The sequence below is a fragment of the Gymnoscopelus braueri genome (genome assembly GCF_963280865.1).
Source record: "Gymnoscopelus braueri genome assembly, chromosome: 22".
In the NCBI taxonomy this organism is placed as follows: Eukaryota; Metazoa; Chordata; class Actinopteri; order Myctophiformes; family Myctophidae; genus Gymnoscopelus; species Gymnoscopelus braueri.
Genome location: NC_137624.1, coordinates 47,370,437 through 47,389,570, shown reverse-complemented (window position 1 = coordinate 47,389,570; position 19,134 = coordinate 47,370,437). Strand labels below are relative to the sequence as shown.

The 19,134-nt window shown below is 41.2% G+C and overlaps 1 protein-coding gene across 3 annotated transcripts in view; it reads left to right on the top strand.

Annotated features, from left to right (window-relative positions):
* The first annotated feature begins 8,507 nt into the window (after positions 1–8,507).
* Positions 8,508–19,134, top strand: part of LOC308078149 (RPA-related protein RADX) — a 31,552-nt gene continuing 20,925 nt past the window's right edge. For 2 of the 3 annotated variants that reach the window (XM_080419265.1, XM_080419264.1), the window contains exons 1-2: positions 8,508–8,704; positions 18,245–18,350. In XM_080419265.1, coding sequence (XP_080275391.1) covers positions 8,621–8,704; positions 18,245–18,350 — 190 coding nt within the window. In that variant the 5' untranslated portion in view covers positions 8,508–8,620. The remainder of the gene's footprint in view (positions 8,705–18,244; positions 18,351–19,134) is intronic. The other variant, XM_080419266.1, reaches the window with a different exon arrangement.

Sequence of the window (19,134 nt, the reverse complement as noted above, 5' to 3'; positions counted from 1 at the left end):
CTACATGACAGATATAGATAGTATAGATACTATATACATGACAGATATAGATAGTATAGATACTATACATGACAGATATAGATAGTATAGATTAGATACTATACATGACAGATATAGATAGTATAGATATACTATACATGACAGATATAGATAGTATAGATACTATACATGAGTCAGTGTGCCATATCAACAGATAGATATAGATAGTATAGATACTGTTGTGGTTCCTTCAATGTGAAGGCCTGTATATTTTCCCTTTCCCTCTATGGCACATGTCATGAACCGAATATGAATGAATTTGTTACTAATGTGCAGAAAAAACAATAAAACTAAGTTTAAAATGTAATTAAAAATAAAATATTTCTAACAGATTTTGATTTTCCATGAATTTTGTGAGGGTATTAACTACCCTAGGAGACACGGGGAGAACATCAAACTCCACACAGAAAGGCCCTTTCACCAACCCCACCTAGGGTATGGGCACTGATGACGCGGAGGAGAGGACACGCCCCCAGCGCCCACAGCGTCCCCGGCGGGAATCGAACCCAGGACCTTCTAGCTGTGAGCTGTGCCCTCATGAAGGTAGAATTATCTACAGGATGGGTGTCCCAGCAACACACTCACAGTAGTAGAGCAGATAGTAGGAACAATCGTTCACTTTGTGATACAAGCGTGAAAATTGGCATGAACATTCCTTTAGGTCAACTCTTTGACTTTTTTAATCGAGCCACTCAAAAATCAAAGATGGCGGCCATTTTTCAAGATGGCCGATACCTTAGTGGGCAGTTAAGTGATATGATGGTTTATTTGGTGATACAAGCATGAAAATTGGCATGAGCAGTCTCTGTGGGTCACTTGACAATAGGCCACCCACAGCTACTTGAAATTTCAAGATGGCGGCCATTTTTCAAGATGGCCAACACTTTAGTGGAGCATTTAAGTTATATAATGGTTCATTTGGTGATACAAGCATGAAAATTGGCATGAGCAGTCTCTGTGGGTCACTTGACAATAAGCCACCCACAGCTACTTGAAATGTCAAGATGGCGGCCATTTTTCAAGATGGCCACCACCTTAGTGGACTAGTTAAGCTTAAGAAATCATTTAGTTGGTGATACAAGCATGAAAATTGCCATGAGCCGTCTCAAAAGGTCATTTGACAAGAAACCGCCCACAGCCACTTGAAATTTCAAGATGTCAATCTTTAAATGATACCTTTTCTCATAGAAATGTATTGGGTTCCTCAAAAAGCTCTGTCAAGAGAGGTTGTTTGACTGTGTTTTGTCTGACTCCTCGCCCACGACCTGTCCAGTTTGGTAAGACCTGTCATATATATATATATATATATATATATATATATATATATTGGTTTTTTTAAACTAACAGCCATTACATGTGTCAAATAAATACTAAGGGGTGGGGATACAAAAAATAAGATGAATAAATTAGCACAGTTGTGGTGCTGATAAGCACAGTTGTGGTGCTGAACGGACAGTGCTCCAAAATTATGAGTAATGGCTAATACTGAATGGCAATAGCCACGGAACCATGACAAACGATACTAAGGAACTAAACTGAAAATGTGCTTCACTGTTAGATATTGCAATGGAAGGCAGTGGAAGCAATGTTACAAAGTAACAACTGAAAATTACACAGTAATAGACTAGATAAAAAGTAAAACATGATGCGTCGATGTGACGAGGGGAAGCCGAGCCATAGGCCTCCACTTGAAAACACAGAGGACAACAGGGAATAACTCTGGCAAAATAAACATGCAAATAGGTTCTAGCAGGGGCAACTACATAGGCATGTGAAACTGAGTCCATATCTGAAGCAGTTACACCTTCCAGTACATGCCTTGGAGCACTCACATTTGGTCAACTCCCAACAACTCTCCGCAATAGGTGGAAGTGGAGTCCAGAAGACTTTCCACTTCTCGTCCTGTTCCACCCATCCCCAGTCAGATGGGCTCGGCATTTGTGGATGTCGCTTTAATGCCTGTCCCCACACGTATCCAGCCTCATAAGAAGCATGTTTGGCATGCTCTTTGAGTGCTGCTTGAGTTGGTGGGATCAAGTCATATTGTCTTTGCTTTCTGGCAAAGAGATCAAGCCTGGCCTCGTTCACAGTTGTGATATCGCTGGACCGGTCATACATTAGATCTTCTTGGCCTCTTGACATGGATATCTTTGGTATCTTCAGTGTCTTCAGCAGATGTAGATGCTCTCTTTTGGGCCCTTTCCAGCTCTGTGTTGTTGAACCTAAGTTTACAGCTTGAATTATATTTTGCTCTGTTTCTTGTCGATGTGCTTTCTATGCCATCACCTTCATCTAGTCGGGTTGGACTAAGTAAGATAGGCAGAGCATTGATCTTATGAAATAATGGAACATTTCTTGCAATGGTATCATAACCAGTACGATCGTGCTCTCTGTTGAATAAACTCGGCTGAATGAGTTTTTCCTTGGTGACCTGCTGACAAATTAAACATCTGTCCCAGTTAGTTTTCACAACTGTTATGATGGCTTCTGCCATGTCTGCAGCATAGGCAGAGGCCGAGGGTTTATCCTTTTACCACCTTTTACCAAGCACTTTGATGTATGGGATACAACTAAGTTCGTGCCTTAACCCTACACTTAGTTCGATCGTTCATCCAATGCCATTTAAATCCTGAGCGATCTGTACACCATCCGGTTAACTAAAACCCCATTAACCTTGGCTCGGCTCTCCCGTGCTGGCACAACCTGTCAATTCAGGTGCGGCTATCTAACTGTTTTGGGGTAAATTAGACAGCATTTGGGATACCAACTTTCAATTAGCTGACATTGAACCCCACTCTGAGTTTAACAGCAGTGATATATCACCAGTGTGCCCTGGTAGTGCAGATATTCACTCTTATCTAATCTATCTATGATCAACAAATCAACACAACTATATTGTGATGTGTTAAAAGTTGTTCTTTAGCATAATAATAATAATCGTATAATCGTCCTTAATGAAAAAAAAACATACATTTCTATGAGAAAATGTATCTTTTGAGGATCCAGGGGGCGGCCATCTTGAAAATAGAAATGTAAAGTGGCTGGGAGTGTTTTCTTGTCAAGCAACCCTTAGAGACTGCTCATGCCAAATTTAATGCTTGTATCACCAAATAAACCATTATATAACTTAATTGCTCCACTAAAGTGTTGGCCATCTTGAAAAATGGCCGCCATCTTGAAATTTCAAGTAGCTGTGGGTGGCCTATTGTCAAGTGACCCACAGAGACTGCTCATGCCAATGTTCATGCTTGTATCACCAAATAAACCATTATATAACTTAATTGCTCCACTAAAGTGTTGGCCATCTTGAAAAATGGCCGCCATCTTGAAATTTCAAGTAGCTGTGGGTGGCCTATTGTCAAGTGACCCACAGAGACTGCTCATGCCAATTTTCATGCTTGTATCACCAAATAAACCATCATATCACTTAACTGCCCACTAAGATGTCGGCCATCTTGAAAAATGGCCGCCATCTTTGATTTTCAAGTGGCTCGATTAAAAAAATCGATAAATGACCTCTAAAGATGATCTGTACCAAGTTTCACGCTTGTATCACCAAGTGAACGATTCTCCCAAAATATTGCTTTTAGCCGCTGCACTACAGGTGTTACCAATGATACTAATGAAGGCTCTGTTCCATTCAAACAGAGTCACTGGAAACACTCTGCTACACCAGTGGGTCAAAGTGTGGTCCAGGGACCCTCATGGGTCCTTGAGGGGGTTCCATATGGACCCTTACAGGTCTGTAACTCTGAGAGTGTACACATGGAACCAAATGGACCCTTACAGGTCTGTAACAAGGGTCCATTTGGTTCCATGTGTACACTCTCAGAGTTATGGGTTATGGTTCCTTCCTTGAAATTAAAGTGTGAGAACCACTGTGCTACACTAAATGGAACAGAGCCTTCATTAGAACCACTGTGTTACACTAAATGGAACAGAGCCTTCATTAGAACCACTGTGTTACACTAAATGGAACAGAGCCTTCATTAGAACCACTGTGTTACACTAAATGGAACAGAGCCTTCATTAGAACCACTGTGTTACACTAAATGGAACAGAGCCTTCATTAGAACCACTGTGCTACACTAAATGGAACAGAGCCTTCATTAGAACCACTGTGCTACACTAAATGGAACAGAGCCTTCATTAGAACCACTGTGTTACACTAAATGGAACAGAGCCTTCATTAGAACCACTGTGTTACACTAAATGGAACAGAGCCTTCATTAGAACCACTGTGTTACACTAAATGGAACAGAGTCTTCATTAGAACCACTGTGTTACACTAAATGGAACAGAGCCTTCATTAGAACCACTGTGCTACACTAAATGGAACAGAGCCTTCATTAGAACCACTGTGTTACACTAAATGGAACAGAGCCTTCATTAGAACCACTGTGTTACACTAAATGGAACAGAGCCTTCATTAGAACCACTGTGTTACACTAAATGTAACAGAGCCTTCATTAGAACCACTGTGTTACACTAAATGGAACAGAGTCTTCATTAGAACCACTGTGTTACACTAAATGGAACAGAGCCTTCATTAGAACCACTGTGTTACACTAAATGGAACAGAGCCTTCATTAGAACCACTGTGTTACACTAAATGGAACAGAGCCTTCATTAGAACCACTGTGTTACACTAAATGGAACAGAGCCTTCATTAGAACCACTGTGTTACACTAAATGGAACAGAGCCTTCATTAGCATCATTGGTAACACCTGTGAAGGAAGTAAGGAAGAGGCTGCTGTGCATAGAGCCCGTTGCAGTCAAAATAGTAATTCTTCTAAAGCGTTGAATGACAGAGAGTCAGGCCACGTAGTCTCACGTAGCAGCACTTTTTAACTACACCTCCGAGACAGGAAGCTGTCATCTGCTGGTCATTTCCGTTCATGAACACACATCCTCGGAGCACACATGTATATGTTACAGGGAAAATGGCATTCCAGGGAAATTGAAAGGGGTACGCTTGTTTTCATGCCCCTCATGCAATTCTGTAGAATCAACGCTAGAGGGCAATGCAAGCCAGACATGAGCCCCACACCACACACGCACGCATGCACAAACCAGCACGCACACACGCATGCGCACACGCGCGCGTGTACACACACATACACACACACACACACACACACACACACACACACACACACTCCAGGGGGCGGGCCTGGCGGGCTATGTTAGTGCAGTGAGTGGCACTTGGGGCAAACGCAGTCCCCACACAACATCATTTACGATTCTGTGCCTATCGGTACATAACTCGGACGGCGCTTAAGTCGACTAGCAGACCATCGGCCGGTCGTCGCGGGCACTCGCGCCTGGAGGCGCTCGGGCGCGACTCCTCGGCCTCAAGGTCTGCTAAGTCGGAGCGCCTTCCGTCATGGTCCAAAACTATACTTTATCAGCGAAAAAAAAGTAGTCCGCGGTTGTTTGAAAAAGTAATGTCCCAAGCTGGAGTCAAACCCCGGCTCCCAGTGGTAGTGGGTGGGGAGTCCCATGATTATCGAAGTGCGCCACTGAGGCTTGTACTAGTGGTGCAAAGTAACAAAGTAGATTTACTCAAGTACAATTTTGAGGTATTCGTACTTTACTTGAGTATTTCTCTCATATTATCCATTTTATTTTCAGCGTTCTCCTAGCGTAGCTTCCTGGTTAGTATGTTGTTGTTGTTGTGGTCGTCGTCCTCGCATCAAAGCCCCGCCTCGCAGCACCGCCCCGTGCCTATAAAACAAGCGCTCCCCTGTCAATTTCCCTGGAATGCCATTTTCCCTGTGACATATATATGTATATAATCTATATATATATATATATGTGTGTATATGTATATATATATATTTATAACAAGCCATATACATATGTGAATTCTACAGGTGGAGGTACAGTAGCTGTCCTCACCTTTGAGGTCAAATAATTATACATCGGTTTTGTTTGGTAAAGTTGGTATGACTCGGTTCCACAGATAAATGTTGTGAAAATAGCAGATCTACAAGCTCATAACGCCTCGCGTTGTGAGGCGTTATGAGCTTGTAGATCTGCTATTTCCACAACGTTTTCCTCTTTCTCATATTATTTGACAAGTTGGCCAATATTTGACCAGTATTTTTTTTAAAGGTCTTAAAAGTCCTTAAATGGTCACTTTACTGTCATCTGGGGACCCTTCAAAAACCATGTGGGGACCCCCCTGAGGGTCAGGATTTTTAGGGTTAAATCATGTGGGGACCCCCCTGGGGGTCAGGGTTTTTAGGGTTAGTGTGTGCAGTGTGTATCTGACAGGGTTGCCAGATATTGCGAGAGAAATAAGCAACCAGTTTTGTGAAAACAAGCCCAACAATAGCGACTACGAGCACTTTAAACCTATATACAAATACATTGGATGTTTGAAAATAGCCGACCTACAACCTCACGTATGGGGGTCTATGGACCTACAAGCTCACGTATGAGGGTCTATGGACCTACAAGCTCACGTATGGGGGTCTATGGACCTACAAGCTCACGTATGGGGGTCTATGGCACAACATATCTTCAGAAGGAGGGGAGGTCTGCGGACACATATTAATTTGGGGGTCCTGAAAATGTTTGAGAACAACTGGTTCAAACAAGATTAGCCGTTACACAATGTAACAGCTCTGAGTTCACATCATTTATAAATTCATACAATGTAACATCATTTATATATTCATACAATGTAACATCATTTATATATTCATACAATGTAACATCATTTATATATTCATACAATGTAACATCATTTATAAATTCATACAATGTAACATCATTTATAAATTCATACAATGTAACATCATTTATATATTCATACAATGTAACATCATTTATATATTCATACAATGTAACATCATTTATATATTCATACAATGTAACATCATTTATATATTCATACAATGATCAAATGTTTTATCTAAATCAATCTTTCTATAACCTACTGATCAGCTGATGTGAATTACTGATCAAATGATGATTCTTTATGTGTTACTGTACTTCTGTGCCGTTTACTTTGTCTCTAATAAAGTATTTAATCAAGCAATAAATCTGTTCTTGCATAAACCATGAGAATAAAGGTCATAATAATAACTTGTATCAAAAATGTTATAGTTTGTAAAACTATAAACACATTTAAAATCATATTTGTAGAATAAGATTTTTGGTCTGTAGGAACGCACTGAGGCCACTAGATGGAGCTCTAACACAATGTCATAATACTCAAGTCTAGTGCTTTAACCCGTTCAACAAGGGAACACATCTGTGCCATTATTTTATACTTTAGCTATTCAAAAATACCAGATCTTAGCGTGGCACCAAGTGCAGCGCTATGAGCTTGTAGATCTGCTATTTTTTTTAAAGAAAAATCATTAACATTTTAGCAAATCTTTGAATATGTAATTTTAATTTGTTCTCAAATCTTTGCTTCTTCTGATTCTACAAATGTCTCTAAATCCTGTGTTTCTATAATAATATAATATCAGTGGTTTTCAAACTTTTTTCATGTCAAGGACCACCCAAAATGGTATGTATTTGGGACCCCCCTGGGTCCCCAGTTTGGGAACCACCAGGGTACTAGAGATTACAGTTAAAACCCCAGAAGAACATGAAGGTGATGCTGCATCCATCAGTTACTCCTCCTAATCTGTGATTTTCAGCTATAAGTAATACATTATTTTATACTTTGATTATTCAAAAATAGCAGATCTACAAGCTTGTATATAGTGTGGCACTACGAGCTTGTAGATCTACTATTTTTGAAAAATCGTGAAAATGTGTGCAAATCATAATTGGACCCTGTAAGTGTGTACACTCAGAGTTACAGACCTGTAAGGGTCCATTTGGTTCTATTTATACACTCTCAGAGTTACAGACCTGTAAGGGTCCATTTGGTTCTATTTGTACACTCTCAGAGTTACAGACCTGTAAGGGTCCATTTGGTTCCATGTGTACTCTGTCTGTCTGTCTGTCTGTCTGTCTGTCTGTCTGTCTGTCTGTCTGTCTTTCTCTCTAACAAGCAGACAGAATGTTCACAGTGTTTAAGCAGAGTCCCCAGCAGGGGGCAGTGTTCTACCACACTTATAACGTGGCTCAACCATAGAGTTAGGGATCAACCCACTCACTTTGAGGTTAGTAGATCCGGTCTAGAGCGGAAACGGAAACGGCCTATCCGTCTGCTTACGTATGTGTGCGATAACTATGAGAGTGACGTCACTAACGTTGACTCCCTTGGTAAGAATGGAATGCGGAAGTCACAAAGTGCTCAGATGTCTAGTTCCACTGTTTGGAACTACAGCTCATAGCCCGCTGTGCGTGACGTCACTCTCTCTTCTACACTCAGCTCCCAACGTAAGAATGGAATGCGGAAGTGTTCTGTTTACATCTATGAGGAAGACAGACAGACAGACAGACAGACAGACAGACAGACAGACAGACAGACAGACAGGCAGGCAGGCAGGCAGGCAGACAGACAGACAGACAGACAGACAGACAGACAGACAGACAGACAGACAGACAGACAGACAGACAGACAGACAGACAGACAGACAGGTTACCCACAGTGCAGTGCGGTCCAACATGGCCGCTAACAGTGTTCTGACCAGAGTGCTGTCCAGATGTATGGGGGCGTGGCCTGAGAGACGCAATGGAACCGGCAATCAGGTATATTATATATATATAAAGATATTATAACTCTATGATTATAGTGGAGAGAGAGGTGAATATATTACATTATATGATATATTATAACTATGATTATAGATTCTATACCAGGGACCCCCATAAGAGACAATATTTACAGCTATAGCAGTGTTTCTATACCAGGGACCCCCATAAGAGACAATATTTACAGCTATAGCAGTGTTTCTATACCAGGGACCCCCATAAGAGACAATATTTACAGCTATAGCAGTGTTTCTATACCAGGGACCCCCATAAGAGACAATATTTACAGCTATAGCAGTGTTTCTATACCAGGGACCCCCATAAGAGACAATATTTACAGCTATAGCAGTGTTTCTATACCAGGGATATGTATACCTTGGCCTTGTTTTCCCCAAGGTATACCTGGGGCAGAGGGATGCTGAGGTCTGGTAGGTGTTTATTGTCTCCGCCGAAGGTGGAGAATATGTTTTCGCTTTGTGTGAGCAAACATTGTTAGCCAAGCTAACATTGGGCAAGCTCCACGTGACACGTGTCAATTTGTTGACACCAATGCCTCTGATTGGCTGAGGGACGCGTGACGAAATAAAATTCTATAAATAGGTGTGTCACTTCAAAAAGCCCTTACTTTTTGAAGTGAGGTAAAACAGGATCAATCAGACTTGATTGGAACAGTACCTTCAGTAAGTCCAAGTCACCCGTCTGTGCGTGTGTGTTTCCCTCTGAGAACACCTAACATTGGTCAAGCAAAGGCGCAGAAGGCCAAAGCTAAGAAAGCATACTCATCTACAATTGTAACGTAGAAGAGGACTAGAGTTGAAATGATCCCACAACAAAGCCGAACTCTTAATACGTGTCAATATGTTGACATCAATGTCTCTGATTGGCTAGAGGGACGCATGACGAAATACAATCCTATAATAAAAAGGTGTGTCACTCCAAAAAGCCGTTTACGTTTTTGAAGCGAGGTAAGACAGGATCAATCAGTCTTGATTGGAACAGTATCTTCTAGTCCAAATCACCCGTCCGTGCGTGTGTGTGTCCCTTTGAGAACACCTGACATTGGTCAAGCAAAGGCGCAGAAGGCCAAAGCTAAGAAAGCATACTCATCTACAACAGTAACACAGAAGAGGACTAGAGTTGAATTGATCCCACAACAAGACCGAAATCTTAATACGTATTAATATGTTGACACCAATGCCTTTGATTGGCTAGAGGGATGCATGACGAAATACAATTCTATAAATAGGTGTGTCACTTCAAAAAACCGTTTACGTTTTTGAAGCGAGGTAAGACAGGATCAATCAGTCTTGATTGGAACAGTATCTTCTAGTCCAAATCACCCGTCCGTGCGTGTGTGTGTCCCTCTGAGAACACCTAACATTGGTCAAACAAAGGCGCAGAAGGCCAAAGCTGATCAAACACACCAATCAACTGCTGAAACTGTTCAAGACAATGAAGATGAAGAAGACAGACAAGTATTTGAACAAACCAGTCAATTATGACGACTCCCATATGATAGATTGCTTCAATGTAAACAGAGCATTGCTTCAATTAAACAGAGCTAAGAATCATAAAGAAAGAATGAAATTAATCAGAGACAAAAAATCGCTAAATGACAAAAGACGAAGACTAGCCATGAATGCTTACAATATGACACAGCAAAGATTGCTACAATCTCTGGAAGAAAAAGTAGAAGAGTCTGAAGAGAACATCGAAACGCTCGCTGTAAACTGTGCAGACGGAAAGGAGACGCAGAGACTATGTTACTGTGTGACGGATGTGACCGAGGACATAATTTGCAGTGTTTGAGACCCAGACTGAAGTCTGTCCTGGAAGGAGACTGGTTCTGTCCAAGCTGTCGTCCCAAGCAGCGCTCTGTCCGTCCCGTGTCCTCCCGTAAGCTCTCCACTACTGATGAGGTGGATGAAGACGGATGAACACGGATGAAGACGACTGATATTGCTATATATCAGATGCGTCATAGTATATATACATTTTTGTAATACAGTAATACATTTATGAAAATTAGTATTAATGTCTGTTCACCTGCCGGAGGTTGTATCTCATTACTTATTGTATCTCATTACTTATTGTTATGATAATATAATTGCTATAATATAGTAACATGTTCTATTTTACGTAAATTAGAACATTCCTAAAGAACTATGGTTAGAGATAAAGTAGGGGATTTCATTTGATTAAAATAGCACAGGTCCGCTGGCGGAGACTTGTGCTCCGAGGAGCACATTTTCTAGTTATTATTGTTATGAGGGCAGAGGGATGCTGAGGTCTGGTAGGTGTTTATTATTATTGTTATGAGGGCAGAGGGATGCTGAGGTCTGGTAGGTGTTTATTATTATTGATATAAAGGGCAGAGGGATGCTGAGGTCTGGTAGGTGTTTATTATTATTGTTATGAGGGCAGAGGGATGCTGAGGTCTGGTAGGTGTTTATTATTATTGATATGAGGGCAGAGGGATGCTGAGGTCTGGTAGGTGTTTATTATTATTGATATAAAGGGCAGAGGGATGCTGAGGTCTGGTAGGTGTTTATTATTATTGTTATGAGGGCAGAGGGATGCTGAGGTCTGGTAGGTGTTTATTATTATTGTTATGAGGGCAGAGGGATGCTGAGGTCTGGTAGGTGTTTATTATTATTGATATGAGGGCAGAGGGATGCTGAGGTCTGGAAGGTGTTTATTATTATTGATATAAAGGGCAGAGGGATGCTGAGGTCTGGTAGGTGTTTATTATTATTGTTATGAGGGCAGAGGGATGCTGAGGTCTGGTAGGTGTTTATTATTATTGATATAAAGGGCAGAGGGATGCTGAGGTCTGGTAGGTGTTTATTATTATTGTTATGAGGGCAGAGGGATGCTGAGGTCTGGTAGGTGTTTATTATTATTGATATGAGGGCAGAGGGATGCTGAGGTACTTGTTGATATGAGGGCAGAGGGATGCTGAGGTCTGGTAGGTGTTTATTATTATTGATATAAAGGGCAGAGGGATGCTGAGGTCTGGTAGGTGTTTATTATTATTGTTATGAGGGCAGAGGGATGCTGAGGTCTGGTAGGTGTTTATTATTATTGATATGAGGGCAGAGGGATGCTGAGGTCTGGTAGGTGTTTATTATTGATATAAAGGGCAGAGGGATGCTGAGGTCTGGTAGGTGTTTATTATTATTGATATGAGGGCAGAGGGATGCTGAGGTCTGGTAGGTGTTTATTATTATTGATATAAAGGGCAGAGGGATGCTGAGGTCTGGTAGGTGTTTATTATTATTGATATAAAGGGCAGAGGGATGCTGAGGTCTGGTAGGTGTTTATTATTATTGTTATGAGGGCAGAGGGATGCTGAGGTCTGGTAGGTGTTTATTATTATTGATATAAAGGGCAGAGGGATGCTGAGGTCTGGTAGGTGTTTATTATTATTGTTATGAGGGCAGAGGGATGCTGAGGTCTGGTAGGTGTTTATTATTATTGATATGAGGGCAGAGGGATGCTGAGGTCTGTTAGGTGTTTATTATTATTGATATAAAGGGCAGAGGGATGCTGAGGTCTGGTAGGTGTTTATTATTATTGATATGAGGGCAGAGGGATGCTGAGGTCTGGTAGGTGTTTATTATTATTGATATAAAGGGCAGAGGGATGCTGAGGTCTGGTAGGTGTTTATTATTATTGATATAAAGGGCAGAGGGATGCTGAGGTCTGGTAGGTGTTTATTATTATTGTTATGAGGGCAGAGGGATGCTGAGGTCTGGTAGGTGTTTATTATTATTGATATAAAGGGCAGAGGGATGCTGAGGTCTGGTAGGTGTTTATTATTATTGATATGAGGGCAGAGGGATGCTGAGGTCTGGTAGGTGTTTATTATTATTGATATAAAGGGCAGAGGGATGCTGAGGTCTGGTAGGTGTTTATTATTATTGATATGAGGGCAGAGGGATGCTGAGGTCTGGTAGGTGTTTATTATTATTGATATGAGGGCAGAGGGATGCTGAGGTCTGGTAGGTGTTTATTATTATTGATATGAGGGCATAGGGATGCTGAGGTCTGGTAGGTGTTTATTATTATTGATATAAAGGGCAGAGGGATGCTGAGGTCTGGTAGGTGTTTATTATTATTGTTATGAGGGCAGAGGGATGCTGAGGTCTGGTAGGTGTTTATTATTATTGATATAAAGGACAGAGGGATGCTGAGGTCTGGTAGGTGTTTATTATTATTGATATAAAGGACAGAGGGATGCTGAGGTCTGGTAGGTGTTTATTATTATTGATATGAGGGCAGAGGGATGCTGAGGTCTGGTAGGTGTTTATTATTATTGATATGAGGGCAGAGGGATGCTGAGGTCTGGTAGGTGTTTATTATTATTGATATGAGGGCAGAGGGATGCTGAGGTCTGGTAGGTGTTTATTATTATTGATATAAAGGGCAGAGGGATGCTGAGGTCTGGTAGGTGTTTATTATTATTGATATGAGGGCAGAGGGATGCTGAGGTCTGGTAGGTGTTTATTATTATTGTTATGAGGGCAGAGGGATGCTGAGGTCTGGTAGGTGTTTATTATTATTGTTATGAGGGCAGAGGGATGCTGAGGTCTGGTAGGTGTTTATTATTATTGATATAAAGGGCAGAGGGATGCTGAGGTCTGGTAGGTGTTTATTATTATTGATATGAGGGCAGAGGGATGCTGAGGTCTGGTAGGTGTTTATTATTATTGTTATGAGGGCAGAGGGATGCTGAGGTCTGGTAGGTGTTTATTATTATTGATATAAAGGGCAGAGGGATGCTGAGGTCTGGTAGGTGTTTATTATTATTGATATAAAGGGCAGAGGGATGCTGAGGTCTGGTAGGTGTTTATTATTATTGATATGAGGGCAGAGGGATGCTGAGGTCTGGTAGGTGTTTATTATTATTGTTATGAGGGCAGAGGGATGCTGAGGTCTGGTAGGTGTTTATTATTATTGTTATGAGGGCAGAGGGATGCTGAGGTCTGGTAGGTGTTTATTATTATTGATATAAAGGGCAGAGGGATGCTGAGGTCTGGTAGGTGTTTATTATTATTGATATGAGGGCAGAGGGATGCTGAGGTCTGGTAGGTGTTTATTATTATTGTTATGAGGGCAGAGGGATGCTGAGGTCTGGTAGGTGTTTATTATTATTGATATAAAGGGCAGAGGGATGCTGAGGTCTGGTAGGTGTTTATTATTATTGTTATGAGGGCAGAGGGATGCTGAGGTCTGGTAGGTGTTTATTATTATTGATATGAGGGCAGAGGGATGCTGAGGTACTTGTTGATATGAGGGCAGAGGGATGCTGAGGTCTGGTAGGTGTTTATTATTATTGTTATGAGGGCAGAGGGATGCTGAGGTCTGGTAGGTGTTTATTATTATTGTTATGAGGGCAGAGGGATGCTGAGGTCTGGTAGGTGTTTATTATTATTGTTATGAGGGCAGAGGGATGCTGAGGTCTGGTAGGTGTTTATTATTATTGTTATGAGGGCAGAGGGATGCTGAGGTCTGGTAGGTGTTTATTATTATTGATATGAGGGCAGAGGGATGCTGAGGTCTGGTAGGTGTTTATTATTATTGATATGAGGGCAGAGGGATGCTGAGGTCTGGTAGGTGTTTATTATTATTGATATGAGGGCAGAGGGATGCTGAGGTCTGGTAGGTGTTTATTATTATTGTTATGAGGGCAGAGGGATGCTGAGGTCTGGTAGGCGTTTATTATTATTGATATAAAGGGCAGAGGGATGCTGAGGTCTGGTAGGTGTTTATTATTATTGATATGAGGGCAGAGGGATGCTGAGGTCTGGTAGGTGTTTATTATTATTGTTATGAGGGCAGAGGGATGCTGAGGTCTGGTAGGTGTTTATTATTATTGATATGAGGGCAGAGGGATGCTGAGGTCTGGTAGGTGTTTATTGTCTCCGCCAGGCCGAAAGGCATGGCGAGAGAGTATGTTTTCGCCCCTGTCCGTCCGTCCGTCCGTGTGTCCGTCCGTCCGTGTGTCCTGTCTGTGTGTTACCAGCTAATCTCAGGCACCGTTGGCCCGGTCGCTGCCAAACTGTGCACACACACTCCCTGGATGCCAATTCAGAACCTCTGCCCCACATTTTTCACATGGGCCTGTCATAGCGCCACCAGGAGGCCGATTTGTGCAAAACCCATTTTGTCCATTACTCCTACAGTTTTTAACCAAACCTCATGTAAATCGGTACACAGTATCTCTATAGTCATGTGATCAACCCTGATCTGTCCGATTCCCCATATTCCATCCTCATTGGTTAAGGTTGGCTTCCAAAGTTTGCAGGATTGGTCCGTTTTGAACAAACTGCCTCAAATCATGAACGCAGCTTGCCATTTCCATAAAATTACACACGCACATTCCCACTAGGCCGAGGAAGAAATGCCACTTGAAATGTTTCAAATCAGCCTCATGGTGGCGCTATAACAGGCTGATTTGCATTTTTAACTATAACTGCACCGATCTGCGTGAAACTTTGCACGCACACTCCCTAGAGGCCAAGGAAAAACATCTGAACTGCATTTTTCACATCTGCTTTTTACAGCGCCACCAGGAGGCCGACTTATGTCAAACACATTTTTTTATATTACTCCTTCCGATTTTATCCAAATTTCACGCAAATCGGTACAAATGATCTCCATAGTCATGTGATCAAGACGGATGTGTTTGTTTTTTCATATTCCATCCTCATTGGCTAAGATTGACATCTAAAGTTTGCTGTAGTGGCTTGTTTTGAACAAAATTCCGCAAATTATGAACGCACCGTCCGATTGCGGTCAAACTTTGCACGCACATTCACACTATGTTGGGAACTAATGCCACCCTTTTAACATTGGCCTGTTATAGCGCCACCAGCAGGTCTAATTTAGCAAAAAAAATAAATTTGCACAAAATGCCTCAAACCATGAATGCAGTGTCTGATTGCCGTGCAAGGCCCAAGAACAAATGGTACCCTTTAAACATTGGCCTATTATAGCGCCACCAGGAGGCCACAATAACCTACCTGACCTGGCGGAGACCTGTGCTCCGAGGAGCACTTTTTCTAGTTATTATTGATATGAGGGCAGAGGGATGCTGAGGTCTGGTAGGTGTTTATTATTATTGATATGAGGGCAGAGGGATGCTGAGGTCTGGTAGGTGTTTATTGTCTCCGCCAGGCCGAAAGGCCGTGTGTCCGTGTGTCCGTCCGTCCGTCATTCTGTCATTTTGTTTACAGCTAATCTCTGACACCGTTGGCTTGATCGCAGAGAAACTGTGCACACACTCCCTGGATGCCAAAGCAGAACCTCTGCCCCAAATTTTTCTAATGGGCCTGTTATAGCGCCACCAGGAGGCCGCTTTTTGCTAAACACATTTTTTGACAGTACTCCTACAGATTTTATCCAAACATCACACAATTCAGTATACAGTATCTCTATAGTCATGTGATCAACACGGATCTGTCCAATTTTCCATATTCTATCCTGATTGGCTAAGGTTGGCTTCCAAAGTTTGCAGGATTGCTCCGTTTTCAACAAAATGCCTCAGATCATGAACGCAGCTTGCGATTTCTGTGAGATTTCACACGCACATTCCCACTAGGCTGAGGAATAAATGCCAATTGAAATGTTTCAAATCAGCCTCATGGTGGCGCTATAAAAGGCCGATTTGTGTTTTGAACTATAGCTGCACCGATCTGCGTGAAACTTTGCATGCACACTCCCTAGAGGCCAAGGAAAAACATCTGCCCTGCTTTTGTCACATTTGCCTTTCATAGCGCCACCAGGAGGCCGACTTATGTAAAACAAATGTTTTGATTTAATCCTTCAGAATGTATCCAAATTTCACGCAAAGCAGTACACATCATCTCTATAGTCATGTCATCAAGATGGATCTGTTTAATTTGTCATATTCCATCCTGATTGGCTAACATTGACATCTAAAGTTTGCAGGAGTGGCCCGTTTTGAACAAAATGCCACAAATCATGAACGCAGCGTCCGATTGCGGTGACACTTTGCACGAACATTCACACTACGTTGAAGAACAAATAACACTCTTTTAACATTGCCCTATTATAGCGCCACCAGGAGGCCGATTTTTGCAACACTTTTCTTTTTTATATTACTCCTACAAATGTTGTCCAATCATGCAAATCGGTACCCATTATCTCTATAGTCAAGTGATCAAGATGGTTCTGTCCGATTTTTCATATTCAATCCTGATTGGAAAATTCTGAACATTGCTGCCCCACAATAACCTACCTGACCTGGCTCCGAGGAGCACTTTTTCTATTTATTATTGATATGAGGGCAGAGGGACGCTGAGGTCTGGTAGGTGTTTATTATTATTGTTATGAGGGCAGAGGGATGCTGAGGTCTGGTAGGTGTTTATTATTATTGTTATGAGGGCAGAGGGATGCTGAGGTCTGGTAGGTGTTTATTATTATTGTTATGAGGGCAGAGGGATGCTGAGGTCTGGTAGGTGTTTATTATTATTGTTATGAGGGCAGAGGGATGCTGAGGTCTGGTAGGTGTTTATTATTATTGTTATGAGGGCAGAGGGATGCTGAGGTCTGGTAGGTGTTTATTATTATTGATATGAGGGCAGAGGGATGCTGAGGTCTGGTAGGTGTTTATTATTATTGTTATGAGGGCAGAGGGATGCTGAGGTCTGGTAGGTGTTTATTATTATTGATATGAGGGCAGAGGGATGCTGAGGTCTGGTAGGTGTTTATTATTATTGATATAAAGGGCAGAGGGATGCTGAGGTCTGGTAGGTGTTTATTATTATTGTTATGAGGGCAGAGGGATGCTGAGGTCTGGTAGATGTTTATTATTATTGTTATGAGGGCAGAGGGATGCTGAGGTCTGGTAGATGTTTATTATTATTGTTAGAGATGCTGTCAGGCTCTGTGCCTGTCCTGGCATTGAGGTCACCACAGATCAAGACGTTTCCCTGGGCCTGGAAATGACTGATCTCATCCTCTAGGATGGTGAAACTGTTTTCATTGTAATAAGGGGATTCTGATGGAGGGATATATGCTGCACATAGATAAACATTTTCTTCAATTGTAATTGTTTCCTTTTTTATTTTGAGCCAAATGAAAAAATCTCCTTTTTTGATGAATTGAATGGAATGTATGAGGTGTGTTTTATACCAGATCAGTATCCCTCCTGAGTCTCTACCCTGAGTGACCCCCTTTAATTTGGTAGATACACAATGATCTCTCTCACAGCCAGTGACTCCATGAAGTCTGGCTCTCTGCTCTAAAGACCTCAGACCTCCAATGTTCCAACATGCAACAGTAACACATGAATAGACTAATATCTGTTTTACAAACAATTAGATAAACATCAACTTGTATAAACTTTAAAATATGTTTTAGTTTTTATCATCTGCTGATTGTGTGTGTGTGTGTGTGTGTGTGTGTGTGTGTGTGTGTGTGCGTGTGTGCGTGTGTGCGTGCGTGCGTGTGTGCGTGTGTGTGTGTGTGTGTGTGTGTGCGTGTGTGTGTGTGTGTGTGTGTGTGTAGGTGTATAGTCCGGTGGTGTGCGGTGAGTCTCTGTTGGTTTTATCAGTGGATCGCTACATCAGAGACCCTGGATCCACCCTGTACTTCCCCCAGACCATCCCTAGAGGTCAGTATACTCACTTTAAAATGATTTAGAACGTTTTATAACGATTTATAATGATTTATAATGATTTATTTTTCAGAAAAAAAAAGAAAAAAAAAAACGTGTTTTAGAACAAAGTTGGTGACTTTATACATGAATGTGTCCTTATATTATCATCACTTTACCCAAATACATTATATTATATTATTATTATATGAAATACATTATATTATATTATTATGATATGAAATACATTATATTATATTATTATTATATTAAATACATTATATTATATTGTTATTATTATATTAAATACATTATATTATATTATTATTATTATATTAAAGGTAGGGTAAGTGATATTTTTTGGTTAAAACAAAAAGTATTTTGTTAAAAGGTTAAAGCACTATATTCTGATAGTAATCATTGCTATAGAGTGTTTGTTCAGTAACAGGAGTCTCCCTGTCTCTCCAGCTCTTTAATAAACAGAAAATACATTTTCTGGTAGGTGTCAAAATCTCAGCCAATCAGGAGAAAGTACCTATTTTTAAGCTTCATTTTTATAGTGTTCCAGTTCCAATTTTGCCTGCTCGTTTCTTAGTGTCATCACTTCCAATTTCACTTGTTTAATCTATATCCTGATTGAGTTCTCTATCCTGATTGCATAAAATTGGAAATGAAACTGAAACTGAAACGAAAATGCATTTTCTGTTTTATAAAGAGCTGGAGAGACAAGGAGACTCCTTTTACTGAACAAACACTCTATAGCAATGAGTACTATCAGAATATAGAGCTATTTAACACTTAT